This window comes from Vulpes lagopus, chromosome 17 (genome assembly GCF_018345385.1).
Source record: "Vulpes lagopus strain Blue_001 chromosome 17, ASM1834538v1, whole genome shotgun sequence".
Lineage (NCBI taxonomy): Eukaryota > Metazoa > Chordata > Mammalia > Carnivora > Canidae > Vulpes > Vulpes lagopus.
The window spans coordinates 36,076,020-36,092,349 of NC_054840.1; the positions used below are offsets into that span (position 1 = coordinate 36,076,020).

A 16,330-nucleotide genomic window follows, 5' to 3' on the forward strand; every position below is an offset into this window, starting at 1 on the left:
GGCCGCGCGGCGCCTGGGCCCGCCCCCTCGGCCCGGCCGCCCGCCCCTCTCCGATGGCCTCTCCGCCCGGCCCGAGTGGAACGCCGCCGCCGCCGCCGCCGCCGCGGCCCCCGCGCCCGCCCCGCGCCGCCTGAAGGCCGCCCGCCAGGCCCGAGCGCGCGCCGCCGCGGCCTGCCCCGGGCCCGACCCCGGCCCCGGCCCGGCCCGGCCCGGCCCGGCCCGACGGGAGCCGCCGCCGCCGCCGCCGCCGCCGCCGCCAGCCGCGGGCACAGCCCCGAGTGCCCGTGCGTCCGTCCGTCCGTCCGTCCGTCGGTCCGTGCGCCGCGAGGCCGGGCTCGGGGCGCGGCGGGGGCGGGGCCGCGGCGGGGCGGGCGGGCGCGCGGGCCCGCGGGGCGGCGCGTGGATGGATCCGCGCGTGGCCTGGATCCAGCCCGAGCAGAAGGGGCCGGCCAATGCCCTGTGGATGCAGATCTGGGAGACGTCGCAGGGCGTGGGCCGCGGCGGCTCGGGCTTCGCGTCCTACTTCTGCCTCAACTCGCCCGCGCTGGACACGGCGGCCGCGGCGGGAGGGGGCGCGGGCGCGGGGGCGGCGGGGCCGGGCGGCGGCGGCGGCGGCGGCGGCGGCGGCCTGGCGGGGCCCGCGCTCCCCGCCGCGTCGCCCCCGCCGCCCGCGCCCGGCCCCGCCGCGCTGCCCCCCGCGCTGCTGACGGCGCTCGGGCCCGCGGCCGAGGGCGCCCGGCGCCTGCACAAGTCGCCGTCGCTGTCGTCGTCGTCGTCGTCGTCGTCCAACGCCGAGTCGGGCACCGAGAGCCCCGGCTGCTCGTCGTCGTCCTCCAGCAGCGCCTCGCTCGGCCGGGCGGGCGGCGGCGGCGGCGGGGGCGGGGGCGGGGGCGGCGGCCGCGGCGGCGCCTTCTTCCACTTCGCCGACGGCCCCCCGAGCGCCCCCGGCGCGGCCAACGGGCACCCCGGGCCGCGCGGCCCCGCGCCCGCCGGCTCCCCGCCGCAGCACCAGTTCCACCCGGGCCGCCGGAAACGCGAGAACAAGGCCAGCACCTACGGCCTCAACTACCTGCTGTCGGGCAGCCGCGCGGCCGCGCTGAGCGGAGGGGGCGGCCCCGGGCCCCAGGCGCCGCGGCCCGGGACGCCGTGGAAGAGCCGCGCCTACAGCCCGGGCATCCAGGGGTGAGTGCCCCGGGGGGGGGGGGGCGGCGGCTGGAGCGCGGCCGGAGTGTCGACTTTTTATCTTTCTGAGAAGAGCCTTTTGGAAAAGGATTCCTTGTGCTTTTTTTTTGTTTGTGTTTGTTTGTTTTCTTCCGGTAGTGATACAGTTTGACCAACAGGGAGTTTAGAAGTGATTTTTTTTTTTTTGGGGGGGGGGATGGCCTTGTGCGTTGGGATTTGATTTTATGCAGAAATTTACATAAAAAGCGTCTTTTGCAGTCTTTGGAAAAAGCGTTTAATAGCACCCAGAAGAAAATAAAAACGTTTGCAGCACGGATTCTTTGGAAGATGCCACCTATGTTTTAAATCTTTGCGTGTTAGTTTACAGGGGATTACAAATCAGATTTAGCTTTAGTGCAATCACAAATGACAAGGACGGTTTGAAAGAGAAAACCAAAAACCTGAAGCAGTTCCAGGTGAGGCTGCGCAGGTGGGAATGCCACTTACCCAGCCCTTTTGCTGCCCTTCTCTCAGCACCTGCACACAAAGCACTTGTCCATAGGTTTTATGTATTTCGAGACTGAAATCATGAACTTGCATCGCAAGTTGCATGCTCTTTGAAGAACTATGTAAGGATTTTCCAGGATTTTAGGGTTTTTACAAATACTAAGAGTTTTATGAATCTGGCAATTGCTACATATTGAAGTTACTTCTTAAAGTAACTTTGTTTTCTTCTAAAACGTTTGTTCAAGTTGGAAGACACTTAAGTTGGTACTATTTTAAAGCATGTGAGATATACCCTCAGAGCTCATGTCCTACAATTTGTTTCACCTGGTTTGAGTTAGAAGTGTTACTTTCTCTAAGTTCCCTGAAGCCCCCAGCTTGCATTTCAGTCCCAAGTGGGAGCCATTCTCCTCCCGCCTCTCTCTCTCTCTCTCTCCAGTACTTACTTGTCAAACTGTCCAAGAAGAGGTGTTGGGGGAACTGATTTCTTGATGTATAGCATTCATACCTGAGTTCCTTGGTTTTGGTGGTGGTTGGGGGGTGGTGGTGCAGGTTTCCAGCTGATCATGTCACCGGAACTGACTGTGTCTTGGCACTAGGAAAATAAGACATGTGGTCTTCACTTGAAGAAGAGCGTTTCGGGGGTCCAGACAGTCCCAAGTCTTGCTTCTTCCATTAGCTACTAGGCAGTGGCAGCATCATGCCCTTCCACAAAAAATTCAGGCCCTGGAAGAAGCTGTTTCCTTGCCTCTGGGCTTCTAGTAAGCTTCAATATATACGTGGCTGTTGCTTTTTTTTTTTTTTTTAAGTAGAGAAAACACGAGCGGCCGGGCTGGGGTAAGGCAGTGGGAGAGAGAGAGAAGCAGTCTCCTGGGGCTTGATCCCAGCACCCTAGGATCTTGACCTGAGCCCAAGGCAGAAGCTTAACTGAATGAACCACCCAGGAGCCCCTGTTGCTTTTATTAGTAAACAAGCCCACCATGTACCACTTCCTTTGCTAGGATCTGAGGCAGTGGTTGGCCTGGAAGAGGATCAAGAATTTCTTGATCCTGACTCTGAACCCTGCCCCTGTCCAGCACACACTAGCACGGTCTGTCCTGTGCAGGTGTGCCGACCTTCGCTCCTCCTGTCTGTCTTTCATCAGATCCTCCATACCTTCTCTTTATCCTCGTGCAGGTTTGTCCCCTCTGGTGGAGATTGCTCCAGTGGCCAGAGGTGGTCATCTTACACGCACTGTTGCTGGTCTCTGGGCCTCTCCCAGAACTGACTGCCAGTGGCATGTTATGGCATGAAAGAGGGCCAGTGAGATAATCTCTTCCATCAGGTTTGGTTAGGTCCTACCCATTTAGAACCCGATGGCACCCCGTGTCCTCTTGAGGTTAAAGACTAAAGCCTGAGACTCTTAGCCTACGTCTAGGGTGCAACTGCCTGGGGGTCTGCTGAGGGGTCCTACCCCGTCAACCCCTGCTGGCCTGTTAGAACTCTGCTCAGAGGCCACGAGGAGGGTTGCAGAGTAGGTTCTGAAGCAGTGGAGGTCCACATTTTAACTTACCTAAGTAGAGGCCCTGCAGTAATGATCTTGGTATTAATGTTCCTTTTTTCTCCCTCTTTTGCTGCCCACCCTTCTTTCCTGTGTCTTTGGGTGCTGTGTACCGCTCCGGGTCTAGCCACTTATTGCCATCTCCGCCTGGAGGAGGAGCCTGCTAGGATTGCCTGCCATGTGTCTAGGAGGGTGGGGTGCCTCCTATTGGTTTGCTACTCTGAATGCTACTAGCAGGCCACCCTTTCAGGAGGGACAGAGCAGAGGAATAGTAAGGCAGAGCAGAACTTGAGCAGTTGAGCTGTGTCTGTAGTCAGAGGTGGGAGATGTTTCTCATGATCTTTCCGTTGAGGTTCGCTGGGCTTATTATGGCAGCTCATTTTTTGGTATCAAGAAATAGCTTAGTCTAGAACTTGCTCCTGGCCACCAGCTTACTCGGAGTGATGGGAAGACCACCACCGAGTGTCTGTAGTTTAGAAGGGGAAAGAACTGTGATGAGAGAGCCCTTAGCCTGGGCAGGAGAAAGGAAGCTTGTTGATGAGCAGCTGCTCAGATTTACCGTGCAGTCTCGGGACAGGCCATTCTGGAAGGACCGTGTCTGCTGTCCTCAAGAAAGGATAAGCAGTTCCCTGACGCTGTGGGAGGTTGAGTAGCATCAGCCAAAGCCAGTTGGGCATTTGCGTGGTACCCCGTGTAGCAACCTGCAGTGTTTCTTCTTTTCTTGGGTGGAGGACTCTGCCCTTAGAAACGTGACCGGTGGTGTGGCTTCAGGAGGCTGCCAGCCGTTTCATCCTTGGCTGAGGTGAACGGAAAACAAGTGGAGGAGAGCAGGGATCAGGATGGGAACCCTCAAAGCAGTGAAGGTGAAGTCTTGCTTTGGAGCCGCTCTAGTGCTCGTTCTGTATTTTGGTTGGACACTCAAACTTTTGTTTTGGGAGCCGTGTGAAATGTGCTCTGTACCTGGGCTTAGAGACGTGGGCAGGTGCAGACTGGCTCCTGGGCCCTGTGCGTCCCAACCTCTGGCCCCTGCCGCTTTCACAGGCCCTCACCTCCACCACCCTGGCCCAGCAGAGTACTGTTACTCCGTCCTGGTCAGTCCTGGCAGCTTCAGAAACCTCAGCTTCAAGGCAGAAGTCCCAGGTGAGGAAGGGTGGGAGACTAGATCCAGCTACATTGCTGCATCCTTACTAGTGCCCCGTAGAGCCCTGGGAAGAGCATAGTGAGATAGAGGAGGCCCCCATGGCCCTGGCCAGGTATCCGAGTGGGCTTTGGCCTTCTGCAGGTTGTCCTCTGGAATGCTGATAGCGTGTAGCAGTCTTGCAGCATCCTTTCTGCAGGTGCCTCAACAGTGTTTTAATTTTTGACATCGTTGTACCCTCAAAGAAAATTCAGTTCTTCCTCTGGTGAGAAATGGACATGTGTCTTTCACAGGATGTGGTTAGCCACACCCCTCAGGACCCCAGGTAGTCTTACCCCATGTGGGTGTGTTCTCTTCACTCTGTTCCAAGAGTCGGAGCCTGGAGGAGGAGTGTCCAAGAACACCACCACTCCTCTCCCCCAACCCCCCCCCCCCCATGCTTCCAGCCTGACTTGGCCCTTCCTCAGGTACTGTGCCTATGCCTCCCTTCCCCAGCATGTCCTCGTGGGGACCCAGTGGGAGGGCGCAGGTGAAAGCCCGGCAGGGCTCGTGGCAGACTACAGCATAGTCACTCCTGTACAGGCCTTGCTCTGTCTCCCACCTCTGCCTGTAAACATCGTGGGACACACAGGAGAGGTTATTGCGAGACCTGCCTCGTGAGGTAGTGGTGGCACACACAGGGTGTTGATTTCTCAGTGTGCATCATTTGCGACCCCATGGGCGTGAGATTGTGGATGGAAACAGCAATGACCACACCGTGCACACGTTAGCTGCTGCACTGACCCCATGAAATTAGCTCCTATTCGGAGGTTCCTCCCGCCCCTTAATAATAGCATTGCTTGTTTCTGCCCAGTCTACCACGGCCTGTCACTGCCAGGTGAAATCGAAAATCTAGCGCAGGATGCTGGTCATGACGAAGTTGGGGAAGGTTGCGCCTAGTCACAGATAAACGTGACCAGGGGCACAGTTAGGACTGCTGACGGGTAAATATGACCAGGGGCACAGTTAGAGCTGCTGACACACTGAAAAGGGGTTGCTGCAGAAGAGGAGGGCAGGATAGATGCTCTGGAACAGGATTGGAATGTTAAACAGGATGGAGGGGATCCTTGGGGAAAATAGAGACCTCAAATTTTTTTTTTTTTTTTTCAGAAAATGGCCTTGTTAATGCTCATGCTGTGGAAGTCAGAGTAGGGTGGAGTGGACCACATCTTGTTGCTGGGGGCTTGTGATGGAGAAGCAGTAAGCAGGGCCGTTTGCTTCTTAGAAATTGTGATCAAGTGCCGTTGAAAATAATCTTTAAGTGAATGTTTTAAAGTATCAATTTTTTATAACTTTAAGATTTGTTTTTCAGGGTAAAGCCTCAGACCTTCTTTAGGTCACTATTTAATACAGAATTTTTGTCTCCCATTGTCAGTGGAGTCCTGTACCTGCGATGGGAGGAGGCATGATAGTTACCCCAGGAAAATGAGGACTTTTTGTGTGTTAGGGTAGGTCGGTATCGTTTAGGATCTGCTTTTTTAGTTATGGCATGAAAGAGGGCTGTAAACAAAACAGAACAAATAGCACACTGTGATGTTGAAGTTGAGAAACCTGCACAAGAACACAGCCTGACAGGTGAGGGGTCACGGTGTCGTGCTCACTGGATCCCGAGGAGATTACTGTTGGCCGTGGCTCTGGAGAGGCTGCTCGGGAGGCTCTGGTCTTGTAAGGCTGCCGAGGGGGTGTGGCACCAGAGTAAAGGCGTAAAGGCAGGTGGGTGATCTTGGTGATTAAGACGGTTGCCCAAGACACCTGCTCTCCACCCCAACCCCGTGCCAGTACGTGTCCCAGGTGAGGTGGTCAGGGGTGTATCTTTCTACAGTGTGGGACTTGCACTGCAAATTAAATGTCTTTCTCTGAGATTTCTGTCCTGCAATGGTAGTTTGTTGCTGTGTGACAAATGAGCACAAATTTAATGGTTTAAACCAGTACTCATTTACTCTTTTGTGGACTCTGCGTATCAGAAGCTGGGATGGCTGGGTTGGCTTCCTGCTCAGGCTCTCACCAGGCTGCAGGCAAGGTGTTGGCTGCTGTGTTCTGGGCTGGAGCTCAGGGTCCTCCTGCAAACTATTCCTGTTGGCAGAATTCAGTTCCTTGCTGTTGTGGGACTTAGGTCCCTGATTCTTTGCTAGCTGCCAGCTGGGGGCCTGTCTCAGTTCCCTAGAGCCATCTCTGCCTTCCTTGACTTATGGTTCCTCCATCTTCACACTAGTAATAGGGCTTTGAATCTCTCTGACCGTGTCCCTGCCAGCTGGAGGAAGCCCTCTGCTTTCAGGGCTTATGTATTTGCCTACCCAGGTCATTGTCTCTCTTAAGGGCATGCTGTAGTACAGCATGATGACAGGAGTGATGTTGATTTTGTCCTAGCCACAGGTTCTGGGGATTGGGGTGTGGAATATCTTCTGGAGGCTTCCTGCCTCGCATGGAGGTGTGCTCCTGTAGGTAATGAGGAGGATGTGGTTTTCTTTTCCAGCAGTTCTCTCCTTTGACTGGACTCCAGCCCATCATGATGACTCTGGTATTGCTGGTCCTGTCCTCTGGTTTTGTCTTCACAACTGAACTCTGGCAACCAGAGTGACTAGCTCCCAGTGCTTTTCTGTGCCTCTCTCATAGGTCATCTAAGAGTGGTTTAGTTGAAAGCCATGTGAATGAAAACATGAGAATGACAGCGATCGAAGAGTCCCATTTGTGAGACACCCTGCATTGGCCAGCTTAGGAAAGCTGTCATTCTTGTGTGTTGGGCAGGTAGGCGGGGATGCCAGGTGATTCATTCCAGTAGCCTCTGGAATTTAGGTGTAAGTACATAGTAGTCTGTCTTGGTTTGCACAAAACCCCACCAGTTGTATGGCAGCCCAAGTTAGTGGGAGAGCCCTGTGCCTCCTGCGGGCAGAGCAAGAACACTGCTCCGCTGCTCCTCCCTGGTCCCTTCCTGTGGAGTGACTGCTACTCTTACACAGGTGACAGCTGACCCTTGTTCTCTCACATCCCCTTAGGGTGAAGGGGCTGTGTCTTTTTGCCTGTACCCAGTGCCAAGCACGAGCTGCTGCTAGCTACCTCTGAGTAAGCGAGGAAGCTTCTGATGAACAGTGAATGAGCAAGCGAAAGGGTCTGCTAGCTTACATGAACACAGGAGGGGTGGCCAAGCTTCATGGTTTAAGTCAAATGCTAGAGGTAACTTTTGTTGTTTGTTTTGGAATTTTTGAAGACTTGATTGCCAACTCTGAAGTTAGTTAAAAGCAGAATGTTAAAATTGATTGCAGTTTATCTGCTTGTTTCTCCCAAGGAGTGCGGTTAAACCAGTTTTATACCTTGCAGTGCAGAACTCAAAAGCAGAAAGCTATCAAAAAATTCTGTATTTGAAAGACATCACCATTTAGATTTAGTTGGTTTCTCTGTTATTATAAAACTAATACCTATCCAGGCAAAGTTAGAAAACTCTGGAAAGTATGAAGATACGTTGCCTATCCTTCAGCCACCTGATGGGTGTCCTGTGATCGATCAATGGAGGCCTGAGCTCCATTTGCCAGAGAAAAGGAGGAGGCACCCAAGCTCCCTCCAGACACACCAGGTGTCTGCACAGAGGTTTGTCTGTTTCCACACGGACAGACGGGGCAGACTCGGTGGGAGCGTCTCTGAGGTTCCCGTTGTCAGAGAATGTCTTTCATTGTCAGCAACATGCCTTTTTATTGTGGGTTTGTGCTCTTTTTTAATTCCCAGATCAGCTGCTCTGCAGAACCATTTAGGCTCTCCTGTGGTTTAAGATTGGAGTTAATTTCCTAAGTGATAACATGTGGGTGTAGGTGGTTTCTGTCTTTCTATATTGGAGAGAGATTTCAGATGATCATCATGTTTCTGGAATTCTGTGGATCTGAAGCAGTGGCTAGGATGCAGGAGTCAAAGGGAAATGAAAAATCAAATCATTTCATTTTTGCTTAGAGCTCTTTGGCTGGCATGTGTCTCCCACCGTTTGGGAGGCATGCCTGTGGCCTTGGGCTTGCTCCGTTAGCCTGCATCCTGCACCCCTGGAGCCTCCTTCACAGGCCCGTTTTTCACTGGTTGCATCATGGGTTCTGGCTTCTGAGGCTCAGCTTCTCCACCCGTGAAGCTAAGTGTCCGTACGACATCCCCCCTGGTAGGACAAGCTACATAAAGGAGACTAGGAAGTGCCGTGTGAATTGTCACGTGGAGGTTTGAGAAGGCCACTCCTTTTCTTCCCCTTTCTCCTCTCTTCTCTGAGGAAATTGAAACCAAAAATTAGGTGGGGCTCATTGCCAACTGGACAGATAAAAGCTTTTTGCTCTGAGTTTGAAAATACAACTTTCCCTCTCAGGCTAGAGCTTTTCTCTGAGAAACTGTTAAAGCCTAAAGTTCCAAGTCTTCAGGGACCAATGCGATGTTGTGAGGATACTTCTCCCTTTGAGTCAAGGCATCCTTTTCTGATTTTGAAAATCTAACCAGTGCCCAAGTAATGTGTTCTGTAGGTTTTAAATACATATCTTTCCAGAGCTTCTTAGGCCCTGCTGTCATATTTCATCAGGTGTGTCATCATGTGTGACTTGTTGAAAGTTGTTGAGGATTTTTTTTTGTTGTTGTCGTTCTGTGCACTTAGTAGGAGTGGATGTTATTTCTCTGAGCCCTTTGCAGCTTCTAACTTCTGTGTACAGCAAAGAAAACAAAAGTAAGGGACAGGGCACTGCAGAGCTAGAGCACGCTGTCTAGCGGCTTGCTCTGTGAAGGTGGAAGAGCTCTGGTTTTGTGCGGTCCAGTACAGAGGCCACTAGGATATGTGGCCATTGAGCACCTGTCATGTGACTAATGCAACTGTGGAATTGAATTTTAATTGCATTTAATTTTAATGAAAACTTAAATAGCCTTATGTTTGGACAGCACCAACCTAGAGTAACTTTAGACTCTTTATTTGAAACACAGTGTTTGATTCAGTAAACTGCTGCCTAAATAAATCCAAATGGGAACAACAGCAAAAGCTGTAGTACTCAGCAAGCCACCACTGGAAAGCTCTAGAACTGGTGTTTCTGAGTTTCTGGCGTATATTCTTTTCAAAGGGCTGCTGTTTCAATAGCACAGGAAGCATAGTCCCGGTTCGGCAGAGGGCAACACGGAACAAGCTCGGTATGGCTCAGAGCATCTAGTCCAGCCTGGAGGTGGTGGCCTGGCGCTCCTGCCTACAGTCTCTTGCCGACCGCTCTTCTCAGGCACACAGTGGCTGCCACAGCTCCCAGGGCAGGGGGCTCTACAGGGCTCTGCTCTCTGCATCACTTTCCTCCCTGTGTTCTTAGAGCAGGCTCAGGAAATGGGTAGCACCACTCCCCTTCAGCAGATAGAAAACAGACGCCTAGCCAGGCTCACAGCCTTCCAGCGCTGATGATGTCTGGGAGCTCCAGCAGTGTTCAGTGAAGGAGACCTCTTCAAGACGTGCGGGAGGGGGGTTAGCAACTCCCAGCCTCAGTGAGTCTATAGAGGGCCCTTTGCTTTTTTGTTTTTCTGAAGAGAGGTCATATTAGGGGAGAGGGAGCACTGAGGTTCTCCTGTAAGGACTTGGACGGTCAAATGACGAAGATGCTGGAGGTGGGGTTGGAGGAGTTTTACGCCAGTCCTACTGCCATAGTATGCTGAAATTCCTGCTTTCTGCAGACACTCCAGGACTGGCCTGGGCGGTGAGGTGGTCCTGAAGGGAGCAGGACTCCTCCTATCTGGATTTTTTTCTTACAAGTTGTTATCTAGGAAAAATGGAGTATTTGATGAGTTGCTATTGTAACTGAAGACTACTGGGAGATGAAAGCAGGACTAGTAAGCGTTTGTTGACTGCCTCCTCCCATTTCTTCTTGTCAGTAGCTCGTTTTAAAGAGAGAGTAAGCTTTTGTAGATAGAACATCTTGCCCAAGGTGCAACCAGAAAATAGGAGAACTGTAGCTTCCCAGCAGGACCAGACAGCAGCTTCCCTGCTGGACCGGACAGCCTGTGCCACCGCTGCCTCCCCACGATGGGAACAGGTGTGCCCGAATCCAGAGCAAGAATCAGGAACATGGAGAACTGGCAGAGATGGGAGCCATGGTGCAACGCAGTAGAGTATTTAGACACCTCTGAATTTAAGCAAAGAAATTTTAAAAATTGAAGGACAACTCTGAAGAGATAGCCAGCATATGTAAAAGAGGATACCTTAGGTGGCCTGTGAAATGTGGAGATCCTAAAGTATTGTGATAAGTTATCTTGTGGAAGGAAATTGATGATGAATCAGTCTAGAGAGAATGTGGCTCCATCAGACACTGACTCACGGGAGACTGATGTACAGTCCTACGTGCAAGCATGATGTAAACAGAACATAGAACGGAGACCAAATTCCAAAGAATGGGAACCTGCAAGAATAGTCACAGGTTAAGGTTTGGAATGAACTGAAGCTTGCAAAATTGTTAAGAGTGAAAATGGCCTTATAGGAGTGCTTTTGGGGTAAGACTGTTGGAAGTAAGAAGTTTATGGTTGGGAAGATGGCACCTTGTTCTCGGCACCTTCCTTTGCAGGTGGGTGCTTCAGCCTTTCCTTTTTTCCTGTCAAGTGAGGGGTTTTCAGCACTTGTCACTGTCATCATCATCACTGGCCTGTTGAGCTCGCACCCCTGCATGCAGCATATTGGGCAGCCCTCCTGGTACGCGGGGGGTGGGGAGCATACTACAGAGCAGAGTGGGCCCACTGCCTCACCCAGCTGGTGGGTGCAGTGCCGGTGTTGGATCCCAGGCAGTCTGATTCCACAGCACAATTTTTTTTTTTTTTTTTTAAGATTTTGTTTTTTCATGAGAGACAGAGGCAGAGACACAAGCAGAGACAGAAGCAGGCTCCATGCAGGGAGCCTGACGTGGAACTCGATCGTGGGTCCTCAGGATCACGCCCTGGGCTGAAGGCGGTGCTAAACCACTGAGCCACCCAGACTGCCCCACAGCACATCTTTTTAACCACTAGACATGTGGAGTAAAGAAGGGATTGTTCAAAGAGGTGTGGTAATAGGGAGAAAATAATTATATGAGTTCTTATCAGGTTGCAGAGAGCATCGTGAAATCATTGGGCTCTAAACAGTGCAGGTACCCCAAAATGGACATCTTTGTCCTGATCTCCCCAAGAGGAGTCTGGACTAGTTTCTCACAAACCAGGCATGAGGCCTGGTGCTTCATCCTATGTTTCCAGAGTGACTTCTTTACGTGGTCAGTGATGCCACTACCCTGTGTGACACCGTGCATCTTATAGTTCTGTGTACTAATTGCTAAGAGTGCTTTCTGTGGATTTCTAAATCATTATTTTCATTAAATGGATTTGTGTGTGTGTGTGTGTGTGTGTGTGTGTTTGTTTGTTTAAAAAAAGAAAGCTTCAAAATCATGAGTCTACCACCCAGAGATCACCAAAGTGCTGTTAGGTGACTGCCGTTGTGGACCTCTCTCTAAGCCCACATGGATGAATCAGCAGGACTTCTTCTGTTACAATTCATGTTCTCTCTAAATACAGCTTGCTAAATTATTAATTTTGCTTGAAAGTGAAGGTAACATGGAACTTCCTAGATGGAAATACTAGTTTCTAGGAGGAATTGCTGAGACCAAGAATGGAAGAAAATGATGAAGGGCACCTGGGTGGGCCAGTCCATCAAGTGTCTGACTCTTGGTTTCAGCTCAGGTCATGATCTCAGGGTTGCGACATTGAGCATGGAGTCAGGCTGGGCTCTGGGGGGTGGAGTCAGCTTGAGACTCTCTCTCTCCCTCTTCCTCGGCCCCTCCCCCTCGGCTTGTGCTCTTGCTTGCTCTTTCTCTCTCTCAAGTGAATAAATTTTTAAAAAATTATTTAAAAAAAAAAAAAAGGCAGCCATCTGCAGGCCAGGAAAGGGGCTCTCGCCGGAACCTGACAGTGCCCAGGCCCTGATCTTGGACTTGCAGCGTCCAGAATTGTGAGAAATAAATGTCTGTTGTTTAAATTGCCTAGTCTGTGGTGTCCTGTTACAGCGGCCTGAGCGGACTAAAATAGCCTTTTACGTCCTGATTTGCGTTACATTATTTGTCACCATGAGTTAAGCGTTTATATTTTGTTCTGTAATTATAATTGCTGCCATTTATTGAGCCTTTCCGGAGTGCCAGGTCCTTTTCTGCATAATCTGTCGGGACTTATTAAATCTTGATGTCAGCACCCAATGGGGCACCATCCGTATATCCTGCTGGGTGTCTGACCCCGGGTGGCCTGGGCTCCTGGTGGCTCTGCAGTCCTGCCTGGACGCAGGAAACCAGTTTGCAGTTGATTAGTCTTGGTTTTGTCTTTACAGAGCCCTCATGCTCACCCCAGGCTCTTCTGGGATGCCATCAGATGTCTGGGTTCCCCGCATGGTCCCTGTTTCTGCTGGGCTTTGTTGAGGGGGCGTCTACCCCGCCAGAGCTCGCGGAGCCATCTCCTTGCCTTTGCGTGCTGCCGTGAGCCTTGCAGGGCGGCCTGTGTGCCGCTCTGGCTGTGACCCCGGCCTCACTCCCCATCCGCTGGCCAGGGCGCCCGGGGCCTGAACCTGGTGGAGCGCCTGGGGCCCCGAATTCCCAGCCCGGGGCTGAGTCACTGGCTCTGCCCCTGGAGGCCTGTGTCAGTGTCTTCCTGTTGTGTGTGTGCGGTCAGGGTTGTAAAGGGAGCTGATGGTGCTGCGCTCCCTGAGGCCCGCCCTGTGCCTAGTACCCGTCTCCCTGGCTGTGAATGTCGTCAGGAATCTGAGTCCCCCGTCGGTGAAGATGGTTCCCGGAGGTTAATTTCTCAGTTGCCTTTCCGAAGCCTTCCTCCTGTCCACGCTGGCCCTGGGAGCAGCGTCTGTCTGTCTCAGCGTGGGCCCCTGATGTCACTCCTGCTCGGAGTGGAGCTGCACCCACAGGGCGGGCTGTGCCTTGGCTTTAGGGAGGCCATCCCCCCGCCCCCAACCGCCCTGCCAACCCATTCTGAGTTGTCTCCCTGTTACTGGCAGCGTGTCTGTCCCTCCAGGGGGACCTCTACCCCTCAGATGACCTGAATCCTTTTCTGTTTCCTCTGCATTCATCTTGTTGAGCTCGGCTCTTGTTGCTCCAGCGCACGGGGCGTGTCCCTGTTCTGCTGCTTGTCATGGGGGGAACCCCGATGTTAGTGACGTGTCTTGACCGAGGTTGCTTTTCTGTTGAATGAGGCCCCATAGCAGGTTTTTCCCAGTTTCAGCTTTTGTGTTCCTTGCTGCTGGGTTTATTGTTTCTGTTGTGTACGGTTCCTTCTCTCTCTCTCTCTCTCTCTCTCTCTCTCTCTTTTTTTTTTTTTGCTGTGGTGTGTTCATGGGGTTGCTGCCAGGGCAGACCTCACAGGCTGCCTTTATGCTGATGTGGCATACGTGTGTTCCTGCTGTGCCCTTTCCACCTCGCTGGGAGATTTCAGCCTGGGCTGCGGGCTTGAAAGGCTGGCTGCATTCTGGGCTGGCCTCTCTGGGACCTGGCAGCCCTATGGGTGGAGAGTATGGTCTTGGGGCAGCTGGCAGGCACCTGTGTCAGGGCCCGAGTCTTTCTTAAGGGCCTTGGCTTTCTCAGGCCTCTTTGGTCCTCTTCTTCCTGGCCACTGGGTTTCTTCCTGGAGCCTGACAGCCTTGTTTGAAGTTGTCCCAGGGTTGCTGCACCCCAGACCCAGGCACCCCTGTTCCTTGGGCCATTGGGCTTCCTCCCAGTTACTGAAGCCTCCGGAGCTCATCTTTGCTGTGGGGGCCTTGGGCTGCTTACCCTTTTGCTGTCCCCCAACCATTGCATGTCTGGCTGCTGCTTGCTCTTCCGTCAAGGCTCCAGTACCAGCTCCTCACCACCCCAGCTGAAGTAACCATGTAGATGGCCGTGGGTCACCATTTGAAGGCTGCATAGTGCACTCTGCTTTTTTTGGTTATCATCTCCCCTCTCCATGCTGCCCTCGGCCCACTCCCAAACTCATAGCAAGGGCCTTACTTACTTTGTTGTGCTTGCTACTCCATAGCCAGTATCAGAATAGTGCTTGCTACATAGTAGGTCTACAGGAAATCACTGTAGAAAGATGAGTCACATTTGCTTTCTGCACTTTCATATTGACTTAAACCTTGGATCCGTTAAGTCCTTTCCCATTCTTATTCCAGTAGTGTTTTCCTTTCTCTTAAAACATTTCCTAGTCATCTTGGTGGGGCCTTGGGAGGTTGGTGAGTGCTGGCCCCCCTCCTGAGACTTTAAGAGGTTGCCATGTCTAGTTTGTGCCCAGGAGAATTGGTGCAGATGACTTGTTTCCTCCTTAAACTGGATGGAAACAATCCTGGCTGATTGAATGAAAAGTAAACACGTGATAGTTAAAAGTTATATTAGTTTTTTCTGACAGTGTAAATTGAATTTTACCTGTACAGATACTGGGTTCAGTGAAGTGAGGTCAGTTCATTGCAGTAGACTTCCCAGATGTTACTGCACTAGTGTGCGGGGCACTGGCTCCCGCTGTGTGCATGTCTGCGGGCCCCATGGAACTGGACATAGGCTCTTCCAGGTGCTCTTCGAGTTTTGGTGACATGGAAGGTGATTGTCATGTCTTCTATCGGGGCGCTGGGACGCCTTGTCCCCTTAGGACGGCATCATCAGTAGTGAGACTGCTCGTGTCTGGCACCTGATATCTCCTGAGTGGTCAAGGCCAGGGAGGGAGCCAGTGGGAACGGAGCAGCTTAGGGAGGTGGAGGCAGAGTGTGGAGATTCCAGAAGCCTGCAGGAGGCAGACAGGGAGTGCGGTTGGTGGGAAATGGAAGCTCCAGGGAGTGCTTTGAGCATCAGGAGCCCACAGTAGAGGTGCTGCCCTGCCTGAGCTCTCTATGCGAGACATGCATCTCTGGAGGTGCTTTAACTACTGAGCCTTCCATAAGGAGGGGTGATGATGGTGCTTCTCAGGACCATGCTCAATGAAGTGTGTTGTGCAGTGCCTGGACAGAGCCAGCAGGTGGTAAATGTCAGCTAATAAGAAGAATATTGATATGATATGATCACCAACAAATGACAGGCTTTTTCCTGTAGAGTCTAAACGTAGCCTCCGAATCTTACTCAGCACAGCTCTTTGGCATTGGTGCTGTGATGAGAGTGGGCCCCTAGGAAGGCCTTAACAGGGAGCTAATGCTCTCCCTGGTGGGATGTAGCCAGAGAGAGTTGGGGTCCTTGAGAGAACACCCCCTTCCTCAGAGAAGTCTTCTCAGGCTCATTCTTCTGCATCTGCAGAGGATTTTCTGGGATTGTGGGGGTGGTGTTTTCAGGAGCCCTGTCTGTTGTGGGGAGTGAATGCTGCAGTCTAGAGTAGCTTCCTGAACTGGTGGCTTGGGTGGCACTAGAACCAGAATTTTAGGGTTGAAGGGGCCTGTAGCTTGCTGGACCTCTATGCTGAGCCATCAGCGGGGTTCCCTGGCCTCCATGGTCCTGGCCTAGCTCACTCGTGGGCTGGGACGGAGCCAGGAGATGCCTCTGCTGGAGTGCCCCTAACATAGAAGCAGGAGACCAGAGACTTACTTAACACAAGCAGAAATGTCTGTCCTGTGACCTTTGGAAGGAAAGTAGTATCAATGAATGAAACCAAAGTGATGCTTTTTTTTTTTTTGGATGGGGGGTTATGATTATAAAAGCAATAATATACTTACTGAAGAAATATAGGAAATATGGAAGAGAAATTACCCATAATTTTCCTGCTAACACTTGAGCATATTTCTTTGTATGGTTTTTAATACTACTCTCAATACATTATACAGGTATCATTTTGTATTTATTTAAATCTAATTCAAGATAAAGTGGTTCCTTCAGTCATCAAATAGCTCTTTTAAACAATTAAATCTTTTTTTTTTTTTTTTTAATTTATTTATGATAGTCACAGAGAGAGAGAGAGGCAGAGACACAGGCAGAGGGAGAAGCAGGCCCCATGCACCGGGAGCCCGATGT

At 51.9% G+C, this 16,330-nt stretch overlaps 1 protein-coding gene across 4 annotated transcripts in view; it reads left to right on the forward strand.

Moving 5' to 3' along the window:
* The first annotated feature begins 280 nt into the window (after window positions 1-280).
* TENT4A (terminal nucleotidyltransferase 4A) overlaps window positions 281-16,330 on the forward strand; it is a 42,339-nt gene continuing 26,289 nt past the window's right edge. For 2 of the 4 annotated variants that reach the window (XM_041731748.1, XM_041731749.1), the window contains exon 1: window positions 281-1,182. In XM_041731748.1, coding sequence (XP_041587682.1) covers window positions 404-1,182 — 779 coding nt within the window. In that variant the 5' untranslated portion in view covers window positions 281-403. The remainder of the gene's footprint in view (window positions 1,183-16,330) is intronic. The other 2 variants (XM_041731751.1, XM_041731750.1) reach the window with 2 other exon arrangements.